This window comes from Lepidochelys kempii, chromosome 1, assembly GCF_965140285.1.
Source record: "Lepidochelys kempii isolate rLepKem1 chromosome 1, rLepKem1.hap1, whole genome shotgun sequence".
Taxonomy (NCBI): domain Eukaryota; kingdom Metazoa; phylum Chordata; order Testudines; family Cheloniidae; genus Lepidochelys; species Lepidochelys kempii.
The window spans coordinates 287,194,918-287,207,761 of NC_136380.1; the positions used below are offsets into that span (position 1 = coordinate 287,194,918).

A 12,844-nucleotide genomic window follows, 5' to 3' on the forward strand; every position below is an offset into this window, starting at 1 on the left:
TTACGTCAATGAGATTTTGTACTTGTACAACCTCCTCTATAACAAAGCTTTTGTTTGGTAGAAATCATATATACTATAAAGAAGGAGGCAGACAATACTGGAGGGTAGATGCTTGTAGGACAAAAACAAGTCTCAGCTGCAACTGATATTTTTATTATGTCAAAGTCTTCTGAACAGTCTGAAGTATATTAGAATGCCACTATTTCCCCCCCCATCTCCTGTATTTTATAGCTGTGCTAAGAGCAGTGGAACCCTTTAATATCTACACACTGAGCTCTCCATTGATTTTCAGAAATCACGTCCTTTCACAAGTAATGACTTGACATGCAGAGTCTGGACTACAGTCAAATAATTTATTTTTGCCCACTTGTCTCTAAAAGTTAACGGTTAAACAAAAACTAGGAAACATTCCACACATCTCATTTCATTTGCAAGCTTTTACTAAGACAATAGTCTTTTCGGTACCATGAGTATTATCTCTCCCCCCAATAAACAGAATGATCAGCAATATTTTAGTTACACTGTCGATAGAAGTAGAAGTAGTAATCCGTAAAAAATATCCCAGCATAATTTGGATCTGTTGAACAGTCTGCAAGATCCTGCAGGAGAAAAATAAAGGAGATTAATGTAGAAACTAATCACAGCTAAAATGTCATGTGTCTTTTGGTCTATTTCCCATTTGAAAAAGGCTTACCGGTGCAGCTACTCGGAAATGGTATGCGCTGTCATACCACCAAGTTACAGGGAGAATCCAAATATGCTGACATCCCTAGATAATGAATTATAGAAAAAGAAATTTGATAACCTCATTTTACATTCAGTTGGAGAGAAGGATAGGCTGTGAAAGCATTTCATTGCCAAATGCAGTATGAGTCATTGCGATAACAAGACTTGATAGCTACAGTGAGAGAAGTCAGCACACTTAAAGACAAAAGGAAAGTGCTGACTTTTAATGTTCTGAATGGGTTTTGTTCTGATCAGCTCAGGAATTGACAGACATCTGGCTCCCAGCATTCTAGGCTGGCTGTGAATCACGAAGCTCCCTCTTGACTCCTTTAGGAAACTAAAAATTTTCCAGAGGTGCCAAAGTGCTCTGTAAAGTTTACAGTGCACTAGTGGTAAACGTGATTCAGCTGATTAACAAGCCGCAGCAGGACTAATACCCTGGGTGTGCACAGGCTTCTATGTATTCCAAGGCATAAAGCAGCATCTTCACTCCAGGACTGTTGCAAGAAGATGTCCGCATGCAAGATTTGGTTGTGTGTGTGTGATATAACACTCTACCACATACAAATGCAAGTAATGTATTTTGGCTCTGACACTTTTCCCTGAGATTGTATAGGGATGATTCAACCCCACTATTTCCAGGAAGAACAATGTTATAATGGTTTGACTTGGCACTCTCATTTCATTCAAGGACCTCACAGATGTCACAGATATCAAAGTCCCAGCTACCCCCTCACCCTGGGGCAATAGGTATTATGCACATTATAAATTTTAGGCAGAAATTGTTCAGAGGCCAGCTGACTGCTGGGCTACTAACCCCTGGGGAATAAATCTCTCTACGCTCAGGAAAATAAGCTTGAAAACAAATACTTTCAATAGCAGCATTTTTATTCTGACTCATGCCAACCTTGAATAACTCACTGTTACAGCTGCTGGAAGCAGTTTCTTACCTATGGGTCAAACTAGACAGCTTTAGTCCTTTGATGTGAATTTCAAGTTGACACATGAAGCCTGACTAGCTTTGCTGCCAGTCAGTCCCAATGACATCCCTACGTGGGCAGATATGGAGACTCTCTGGGTTTGACTCAGAGCTTCAGGGGCTGCTGGAAATACAGCTGGAGGTCAGAGCTCCCAGGATCTTCATTCGCTTGTACCTGATGATTTGCTGTAGCCACAGCAACCCTACATCTTTTTCAATGGCATTTGAAAGTCATCTTGGGCAGGTAGAGGAAGACAGGGCTCCAGCTGATCAGCACAGCAGCAAATCAGCAATTTAATAATACTTAAGAATGCAGGGTGTAAGGAGCATGTATGTTCCCCAAGCTAAAAGCAGATGTGTAATGGGCCAAACACGACTCCCAAGTGTTCATGACATGTAGGTTTGCCCTAGAATTTTATTTGCAAATTTTCTACCACCTTTATTCCCCACTCCCACCCTTTTTTTAAGCTAGCAGACGCACTTCCAGGCAAGTACAATAAAGACTAAATACCCATTCCTGTGAGGTACTGAGCTGCCTCAATTCTTACTGAAGTTAATGGTAGTTTAGGGCACCCATCTCTTTGCTGGAAGTGAGTGCCCAACACCTGGCAGGATCAGACCTCCAACTGGCTTGGGTGGAGGGAAAAGTTCTGGTGTTTGGGACAACTTCTATTCCCCCCAAGACATCCCAGAGAATATATGAAAATAATTCTCACCTACACACAGCAAGCTTCTCTCTACATTGCTTTATAGGTGAAATTCTGGCCCCACTGAACTAAATGGCAGTTTTACCTTTGTTTTCAATGGAGCCAGGATTTCACCTTAAAGTCATAATTCACTAGCAGTGGAAGCAGTAGGATGGCCAGGGGCTTGGGGGTGGGGGACTTCATCACCATGTGGCCACGGTGGCGAACACCCCAGAGTCCTATCGTGTTACATCTTCCTCCATAGGTATTTACCACCAGTGGAGAGTTTCAGCTCTGAAGTTTGTGAGGGTCCATGCACCCCAAGTGGTATGTAACATGCATTTTATATTTGAGTGAGTCTACAGAGGCCAGAGGAGAAATGAAGACAGGAAAAAGCCACCCTCACAAGAGCCCAATGGGAGCCTTAAGCCATCATTAATTCAGTTTTTGCAATGTGGAGCAGCAAACTGATTCGCACTAACGGGTTAAGTTCTACTTTCATTTACACCAGTGGAAATGCAGACTAACTCTATTAGATTTGGATTTTAGTTTGGATTTCCACCATTAAACTGTGAGCAGAATTTGGCCTAATATGTTTGCCAAAATAATTTGAGGGTTTTAATCTTGTATCTGTTTTTCATTGATATTTTTCAAGCACCCACAAGTGCGGAATTGACTGAACCTAGAGATTTGTTGGCTTGCTTTTGCTGCCTTTGCATGTGCCTGGAGTTCCTCAGTGTAGGCTCTTCTGTCCCCTACCCCTAACACATCTCTGTGCTTTGATCACCCCAGGATGGCCTTCTGCTGGGGAAGGGAGTTAAGCACCCACAGCTTCACAGAATTACAACCTGAATGTCTCCATCTCCTGTACTGGGGAGGGACGTTCAGCAGATACATGAGTTATGACTAACCTTTTCAAAGTTTTATCGTCTCATCTATAACATATACTGGCACTTCCTAAAGACATCCCAAAATGCATCACTGAGGCCCACAGTCTCATGCAATTTAGGTATCAGGGTTGTCTAAGAAAGATGTATGCAGGGATGTCTTTAAGAAGTGCCAAATGATTTGACAGAGGGCGAGACTAGTTACAAATTATTTCTTTGCTTAATACCTCTCAGGGCCAAGTTCATGGGGACATTGAACATGTATTTCTGTATTTTATCTTTGCAACTCAGAAAAGTGTTACCTGGGTGGTTTCTTGGAAAGCCTCTCTTTTGTTTCTGTTTCGTGACTGATAGGAACACATATTTCCAAAAGTGACTTTGCATTGAAAGACGATTAATGGCTCCGTAGTGCTTCAAGAAAAAAGAAAAAGAATCCAAGGTTCTACTCTGCTGCTTGGAACTGAAATACAGACTGGAAAAAAACTAAAACAAATTCTTAAGGGTAGTGTCTTCATTGCAGCTGGGGGTGTGAATGGCAGGTCATGTGGACATACCCACACTAGCTGTCCTTTAGCTAGAGAGCTACAAATAGAAGTAAGGAAATGGCACAGCACAGGCTGCACAAGCCCATTTCACTCCCCGGAGTAAACACTCACATGTGCAGCCCACGCCATGGCAACCTCACTTCTATTATTAGCGAGTTAGCCAGAGTACAGCTAGCGTGGGCACGTCCGCACCAGCTGCCATTCACACCCCCAGCTGCAATGTAGACACACCCCTAGTGGCCAAAATAAAGGAAATTAGGGTTTCTGTGGCTCAGAAACTCTAATCATGATCTGGACTCTTTCCTGGGAGAGTTTGCATCTGCAGTTTTGGTTCAGCCCATCTAACTGCAAAGCCAAATCCATGTCTGCATATAAACTTCTCCAACACTAAAGGATGTTCAGACCAAAGGCTATAGCATATTCCAATCTCTCCAAAACAACAATAACTACATGCTTTAGTTTATCATTCCCCAGGGCCAGAAAACCTTTGGACACCATAACAAGACAGTAAACAAACCTTGACAGAAGACAAGCCCAACACACACATTAGAACAGGAACCTTCACAAAGAACCACAATCCTGCTGTGCACAAACATGCACGCAATTAAAAAGGGAACAAGCACATCCTGCGCCTTGCCCTGATTGAGGTCCCAGGTCAACACTGGCCCAGGGAGAGAATTCCAGTCAGAATCCTTCCACTGAAAAGACCCTGCCCCCTCCTTTTCCAATAGTATCTGACCATGGTCATGCCCTTCCAATCCTGCCAGCATGGGCAGCTGTGATAGGACTTGAGGGTCAGAATAAAACAGACCCAGAAGAAGCTGGATGAGGCAACAGGTGACAGAAAAATGGAAGCAGCAAGGTGGCATAAAAATGTAGGGTTGTTTTTTTTCTGGGAGGAGAAAAAAGGGCTTGTACAGCTTTACTTAGACATTTGTACAACACAGCAATTGTACGAATGTATAATGCACATGCCACATACTGCGCCCTAGATAGGTTGCAATGGGGTATGTTGGCGTCACTTGATTTTTATTTAGCGGAAATAAGAACATAGTATTTGGATATAACAACACACGCAATTAAATGTGGATTGTCTGTGGATTTCTGGTTGGTTTGTTTTGTCAGTGAAAGGTCACTGAAATACATTCAGAGCAAAAGAACTGGAGAACACAGCGGGAGCATGACAATAAGTTTAGCACCCTATTTTCTAAAACTATGAGCATGACACATTCATATCCATGCACGAGGGCTGCAACATTGTACATAAAGTCACACGCTTAAACAAAAGGTTTCTTTCTACCGCTTCAGATGATGCACAGCCACTTCAGTAGGAGTCCTGTTATGGTCACGCTAATCTTACAAGCGAGAGTGTTCGTATGTGAGGTCAGCAGATTGCCTTTAAAGCGTGTTCCATTAGCTTCATAAAACTCTGCCTTGGAATTCTGAGAGATCAGAGTAATGAAATGTCATGAGGCAGAACTAAGCATTCCCAATTCAACAACCATTTTGAGTGGGATCAGCCTCCACTGGAGGAGAAGAGGAGCAGAAGAACCGGTTACTTCTGAGAGAACAGAATGGAACTCGACCTATGTTCAAGACGAGAAGCCTTTGCTGACTAAGAGCTTTGCTGTTGGTTAGCTCTGCCCCATGGCATAGGTAAGGACAGGAACTATTTTCTAGTCTCTTAATTAACATTTCCTTTATTAAGAAAAATCACAATAAATGAAGGCCCCAATCCTTCAAATGCTTATGGGCAGTGAGTAAAGTTACATATGGGCTTATCTATAGGATTTGGGCCTAAGACGATCACATTTTAACGTCTGTCTCAGTGGGTGAAATGCATCCTTGTGCAGAGTGCTGGCACTAGCCTGATGCAGTATATCCCACTGCAGAGCTATTTCAAAGACTTAAGTTATGCCTAGACATAGTTCTGGCCCTCTGCACAGGAATGAGTTTCATCTGGGGTCCAGAAAAATGCGGCAGAAGCAATTTCATTCTAAAGCCCAGAGCACATTTTTCCTATAGACACTTGCATTGATTGTACTTACTTGATTTCCAATGAGAGTATTACATTGATGGGCGTGTATTTGTTAACAGGAATAACATAGCTGTAATTTCCAGACCTAAATGTTGGCAACAATAAAGGGACAACATTAACACCAAAGAGTTCATGAAGTTTGTCTGCATGAGTATGAAAATTATATCTGGATTAAGAAAAAACATTTAATAGATTATGCTGTAAAAAGTCTCTTTTAAACAATAATATTTGCAATTAACTTTGAAAAATGGAATGGATATTTATCAAAACACATGAGAGGACAGGCAGGCACCAATGCCACCTTAATGGCATTCATACCTCATCACACTAATAAAATATAACAAAATATTTCACCCACCTGCACTGTCGACCTTTACTACAATAGCGACGGTCAATTTTTTGCTGCGTTTCCAAAATCTGCATGGAACTGATTGTTGTATCAATCCCTAAAAACATTAGGAACAATTTTTTTCTGGATTACTTCAGGAGTTTGGGGTAAGACAGTAATAACATTGCAGTTAACGCCGTAGTTCCCAGCCCCTTATTATCCATGGTAGAAGTTGCTGCAGGTCTAGTCACCAGCAATAGAAACCTTCAGCTGATGAGCTTTATCCTCATTCCACAGTTAAAGGGGAGATTGAAAGTAAAAGTCACATGTCAGAATTCCATGGGCAACATATTGGGCACCTCATATTAAAGCATTTTCCTAGAACAGAGCATCTAAGGTAGAAGTTGCTGAGTGTATTTGCATATTTAGTTTCCTTAACAGGAGCTGCTCTTGCACAGATACACCTGAGAGACACCAGCCCTTAATTTGAAAATCATTGCCTTTTCCTAGATAAATGATTCAGAATGGAATGGAATTACTTTTCTAAGAATCCCTTGAATTACTGTTCGAAGAATTCGCACCTGCAGAAAATGTTTCATTCTGTAAAAGCATTTGATTTTATATTAACCTATTTGATACAACATGGGTACATATGCACTTACATACCAATTAAACTGTGGTTCAAGAAACAGATCAGCTAAAATCTAGAATTAGGACAAACCAGATCAACCCCCTCTCCACCTCTAGCTCCTGAGATTTTGGGAAATTCAGATCTCAGCTTTGTCTCTCTTCCTTCTCTTTAGGATGTGTTGAACTCGAACACCAGGTCAAACCCACCTCCCCAGACTTTATGGAAGTTTGAACTTGGTTCAGATTCTGTATCTGAATTTCATATTTTAGGGGTGACAGGACTAACGTAAACACTGGGAGGTGTTATGTGCTTCCAAGAACTCTCTTAAAACAATGGACAAGTCAAGTCCAAATTTTCAGTTGAGTGGGGTTCCTAGAAAATACTTGGGAACAGGGAGTATACACATTACCCACTCTCAGAGCCATCCTTTTGAAGCTGTGCCTTGAAGAAAAACCTGTGGTCTGTCTGATTACCTATTCATGATCTCTTCAAAGGCCCCAGCTGGATAAAGGAGGCACTCACCAACTCATAGGAGAGCTAAGTCCTGAGTGAAAGCTTTTACGAACTCGTGAGCACAGGAAAAACTCCAGGTGTGTGTGTGTGGGGGGGGGTTGAATGACTAACTGCCGCCCACAGCCCTTGTTGGAGTAGTGCAGGGGTTCTCAAACTAGGGTGTCGGGACCTCTCAGGGGGTCGCAAGGTTATTACATGGGGGGGTCCCGAGCTGTCAGCCCCCATCCCAGACCCTGCTTTGCCTCCAGCATTTATAATGGTGTTAAATATATATAAAAGTGTTTTTAATTTATAAGGCGGGGGATTGCACTCAGAGGGTTGCTATGTGAAAGGGGCCACCAGTACAAAAGTTTGAGAACTACTGGAAAAGGGGGTGATCTCTGGTAAGCTTATTAGCATGTGTGTAACTTCTTTTACTGTTTTTAATATATTTTCTCAGTAATGCTTTTACCATAAGAATAAAGCACTTGCTTAGAGAGCTGTGGGTAACTAATAACTGTGGCAATTAAACTATTTACTGTCTCTCAGGAGAACAAGAAAGTAGGCTGGCTTAGGCAGCCTGACTGTGCTGGGGAGGTTACAGTATAGGTAGGGAACTGTGCAGCCTGGAAATACCCTGATCAGGAGGTAAAGACACGCAGGCTTCCACTCAAGAGAGGTGAAGTCTGAGAATCCTGGAGCCTAGAGTGGGTGCCCTTGCAGGGCCCTGGAGAGGGGAACCCAGGTGCAGTTGCTCTTAACTGTGACAGTAATGACTACAGGAAAGGATGAGGAAGGAAGCTGTTACCAGACTAGAAGGAAAGTCAGTGGTTAGGCCAATAGTCTGGGACTTGGGAGACATGGGCTCAATTCTCCGCTCCACCATAAGGTTCCTGTATGACATTGGGCTAGTCATTTAGTGTTGTCATGCCTCAGCTCCCCACCTGTGAGATGGGGATAATAGTACTTCCCTACCTCACAGGGGTGTCATGAGGATTAAAGATCGTGAGGTGCTCAGCTACTATGGCAATAGATGGCATAAATAACTTAGATAGATTGACCATATTTGTCCCTTAAAGATCTAGTACATTAGTAACCTTCCCTTCATGACATCACTACTTTATTATGATTTGTATTACAGCATGCTGGAAGCCCCAACCAAGATCAAGGCCTCATTGTGTTAGGCATGGTACATACACATCAGAGACTGTCTGTACCCCAAAGAACTTGCTACTAAACAGCCAAGCCATAGGATGGGAGGGTAACAGACTCAGAGGTGTGGGATTTGCCAGAGTCACACAGCTAGTCTAGGGCAGACCAGGAAATAGAACCCAGGTCTCCTGACTTGAATGCCCGTGCCCCCTCCAGTGGATCACATGGACTCTTATTTAAACAAGCTGCTGCTAGAAACAAAACACCATCTAACTTAAACATAAGCGCTGATGCTCTTCATGCTTCGGCAATGCCAGAGTGCACTCTCATATTATCTGCAACCATGAGATGCAAACACAGTGATTCGTTTGTCCAGAACGGATCTGATAGTGTTGTGCAACCTATAAAGGGGGAAGTCTTCAGTTAAATTAAGAGCCTTGTCTGCACCAGGAAATTCCCACTGTTTCTAACACAAGTTAGTCTCCACCAGTGTTGTAAACCCGACAGCAGTTGTGCCACCAAACGGCAGACAACCCTGCTCACCTACACTTCAGCATGTGTTTAACTTTAAGCACGAGTGGTCCCTTTGCTGCTATTGAGCCTATTCAGTGGCTTAAGTTCTTTGCTGGATCGGGCCCAGAGTCCTCAGCGTCATGCAGGATATAGCTTCTGTTGAGAGCTGTCATTTACCTTGGCCGGGGGGAGGGGAAAACTGTATATAACACACCTTCCATTAATTTGACTTGAAGTCAAGTCCTTTGGCTCAATAAGTATACTGAGAAAATAAGTGCAAGAGAAGTTCAGCTGAGATGAGTTCAACATATGCAGTCCTACCTTTATGCAGATCATCCCCAGGTCTAAGACAAATAAATCCTTAAAGGGGGTTGCAGGCAGATCTGTAAAAGTCTAAAGAACACTTCTATGCAATTTATTCCACAAGAAAATTATAGTGGACCACAGGTATTTAACAGATTCCAGAACTCCAATTTCCTATAACCACCAGTTATAAAGCAATTTCCCCAAACCAGGCCCTCAGGAAGTTAAACAAAAGTAGTCAAAAGTTTTATAAAGTATGTATTTAAAGTATTTCTTTTAAAAGGAGGACTTACAGTCAATTCCAAGATCAAATTTTTCCATCAATCTCCTCTCTTGTAGTGCTTCAATTTTGTCTCCTGTGGAAGGGGACAATATTATTGATCTCCCTGTACAAACTATTCTAATGTTAAAAATGGACAGAAAAACATCAACACAAGACAGATAGCAAAATGTTCTACCCCAAATGACAGACCACCAAGGCACATGTACCATGAATGATGGACTCATTTAAAACGCAAACCAGCTTCATTCAGACCAAGGTGCATACAAAGGAAAGGGAACTGTTGACAACAGAATCAAATGAGCTTTTGAAATGCTACGGTATATAAGAAGAAAAAAATAAACAACCAAATAGAAAGGATTTTCCCCAGGAAGCATGGAATATATAGGCTGTTGTACAAGGGAAAGAAAGAGATATTAATTCACTTCCCAACACAGTGCACCTGCATACATCTGACTGTAAAGATGTCATTAGCAAGGATGCCCTCCCGGCTAGTATGGCAATGGCTAAATGGATACCTGGCTACATAAAAATAGGCAAGGGGAATATCCAAGGCCTCTGAACATAAGGGATAGGACAACAAGGACTGACCTAAAATGTAGTACGTCAGGGACAGAGGGATGAGGGCAAGTCTACACTACAAAATTAAGTCAAGCTAACTTACGTCAACATATAGCCACCACAGTAATTGCATTGGTTTTACACGTCCACAGCACAGTCCTTGTGTCGGTGGTGCGCGTCTTCATCTGGAGTGCTAGCACCAATTTAAAGGCCAGTGTGGGCCAATTGGGATGGTTTCTGAAAGGCAGCAACAGTCGATGGAAGCAACACAGTGTCTACACTGATACTGCGTCGACCTAACTACATCGACTTAAGTGCTATGTCTCTTGCAGAGGTGGAGTTATTAAATCCTGTAGTGGGCAAGTTACATCAATGGGAGCTACATTTTAGTGTAGACGCTTACAGAGTTAGGTCAATGTACGCTGACCTAACTCTGTAGTGTGGATCAGGCCTGAGACTTCAGTCCAGAGAAACCGACGGAGAAATCTAGAAATGTGATCATTGTATTTACTGATCTCTGTTCTGTAAGTTCAAGGATTTGACTATCAGCACCAGACTAAGGAATTCTAGGTATGTTTTGTGAACTGTTTATGTCTCTATTTTCTAATAAGGACACTTGAAATGTACAGGGGTTACAGTATAATCACTACACTGTCTGTGCCTTAGACTAAAAGCATGGCAGTGGGGTTTTGTATCTTTTCCGCAGAGGCTGAGGGATCCTTTGCCTGTCTTCAGGATGGACAATCTGTCCACTGAGGTGCAGTTGACACGTTGGCTGTGGCAAACCCACAGCACAGGACAAGTTTAAAGGGCTAAGTTTAAGGTCTCAAGATGACAGAAATGAAATGCAAGAAAAAAAACTTGAATTTCAAGAGGTGTTTTGTTCTGAATAATTCACATGTTGCCAGTTTTGTCTCCCACCACAATCACCTTATTCCAATTTGCTCATTCATTCTTTTAAATTTACAAACTCTCTGTAGTGTCTCCTCCCCCCCCCCGCCCCTTCCTGTTCTTTCCTCTCTGATGTTCTTCGCAGTGGAAAATCTTGATCAAAATTTTAGATAACGCATTGCAAACTTCCCTGGCAGCATGTGTGCTCATTAAGAGTCCTTCTGAAAGTGGTCCTCAGTCCTCTGCTGGAGCTGACAGACTGATCACTGAAAAGCAGACATTCTCCCTGTAGTCTTGCTACTTCTACTTTAGAGTGCTCTGCTGGAAAATTCAGTACACAGGCTGGAACACTGGAGCAGTTCCACCATGGATTCTTTAGATGGAAGATGATGGAAGCGTTAGGCTTTTCAGTTAACAAGCTCTGAATGACACATAGAATTAGGGCAAAGGTAAATTTATTTAACTTAGATTTCACTGTTTTGAGGAGGGCAGTGCATGGGGTTGGGTATCCAGGTCTTCCAGATTTCCTCTGATCCACCCAAGTTATATACAGACCTAAGAAAGGGCTCCACGGAGCTCAAAAACTTGTCTCTGTCACCAACAGAAATTGGTCCAATAAAAAAATATTACCTCATCCATCCAAATTACTGCTTTATCCTGTCCATTGGTGGGATCAAAATGAAATGCAGGAAAAAGAATTCTAGGTAAAGTCCTTTTTGTTTGGAGGCACAGAACATCATTCCAGAGGATCAGAAATTACCAAGAAGAAGTGCAGTGGTATTCATTGAAATGTCCAAAGCATTCAACACGTTTCTATGAGAGGAGGACACTGAATATGATCATAACCTCATGTTATGTTGATCTAATGAGTGCACACTGTTATGAATCCATAAATGACAACATTTGAAGGAAACTAATAGGGACACGTACAGTTAAAAATTGTAATGAGCCTTTAGCCCTCATTGAGCTCTATGAGGAGCAATGATTTGGGGGGGAAGCACACGGAGGAAATGACAAAATTTTGCTAAAAAATAAGGACAGTCCCTCCTCCTCAGGGACGGTTAGCATGAATAGATACGCCATAGTGGCTGCTAGGCTGGAAACAAAGAACTATAGCCCTATTTGAGGAAATAATGTGTGGGGAAATGGACCATGTTCAACTAGAGTGAGGCAAATGCTACAAAATGTAATCTGTGAAAATCTGCTGACATTTTTTAAAGAATTGCTTTGGCCTTGCTTGGACGTGGTTTTATTTCTGCTGTCCTTGAACATTCAAGCAATTGAGTCTCACTAGCACAACTGTTCATTTTACGCAAATCTGAAACATACTTAGATAGGATCTGCACTGAAAGCACTTGTGCACCCAGTAGTGTATGCACTGCTGTTGGCACCCACAAAGTGTGCGTGTGCCTGGAGATCAGGGAAAGGCCCCACTGAAATGCACTCTGGATTTTGCATTCGGTTCCACTGTATTTGCAAACAGCTGTAACCTTCAGTGACTACGTTCTTAGATTGGTGAACTGATTCCTTAAAATACACGTTTGTCCTGATTATTTCCCTGTGTTTAGTTTTCAGCTTTTTGGTCTGTTCAACCTCTTCCTTCTCATTTGTTTTGGATACAGCTACATTAAGCTGCTTGTTGATTTTCTCTGCAATTGGATTGATTATTGACATTACCACCATCCGTTTGGGAGATCTGTTCAGCCTCATTAAGTTTGCTGTAGATTTGATATATTTCAGTAGCTTGTGTGCTGAGCAGATTTTCACTCTTGGATCCATACTTCATGCTATTTAGAGCATGAGATTCCAACAGTAGGTATTGTTCTGTGCAT

General features: G+C 42.2%; 1 protein-coding gene across 1 annotated transcript in view; it reads right to left on the reverse strand.

The window, feature by feature from the left end:
* Nucleotides 1–366: 366 nt before the first annotated feature.
* MYRFL (myelin regulatory factor like) overlaps nucleotides 367–12,844 on the reverse strand; it is a 64,069-nt gene continuing 51,591 nt past the window's right edge. Inside the window, exons 21-26 of the mRNA XM_073339326.1 lie at nucleotides 9,574–9,636; nucleotides 6,220–6,307; nucleotides 5,872–5,946; nucleotides 3,581–3,689; nucleotides 695–769; nucleotides 367–599 (exon numbers count right to left, since the gene is read on the reverse strand). Coding sequence (XP_073195427.1) covers nucleotides 513–599; nucleotides 695–769; nucleotides 3,581–3,689; nucleotides 5,872–5,946; nucleotides 6,220–6,307; nucleotides 9,574–9,636 — 497 coding nt within the window. The 3' untranslated portion in view covers nucleotides 367–512. The remainder of the gene's footprint in view (nucleotides 600–694; nucleotides 770–3,580; nucleotides 3,690–5,871; nucleotides 5,947–6,219; nucleotides 6,308–9,573; nucleotides 9,637–12,844) is intronic.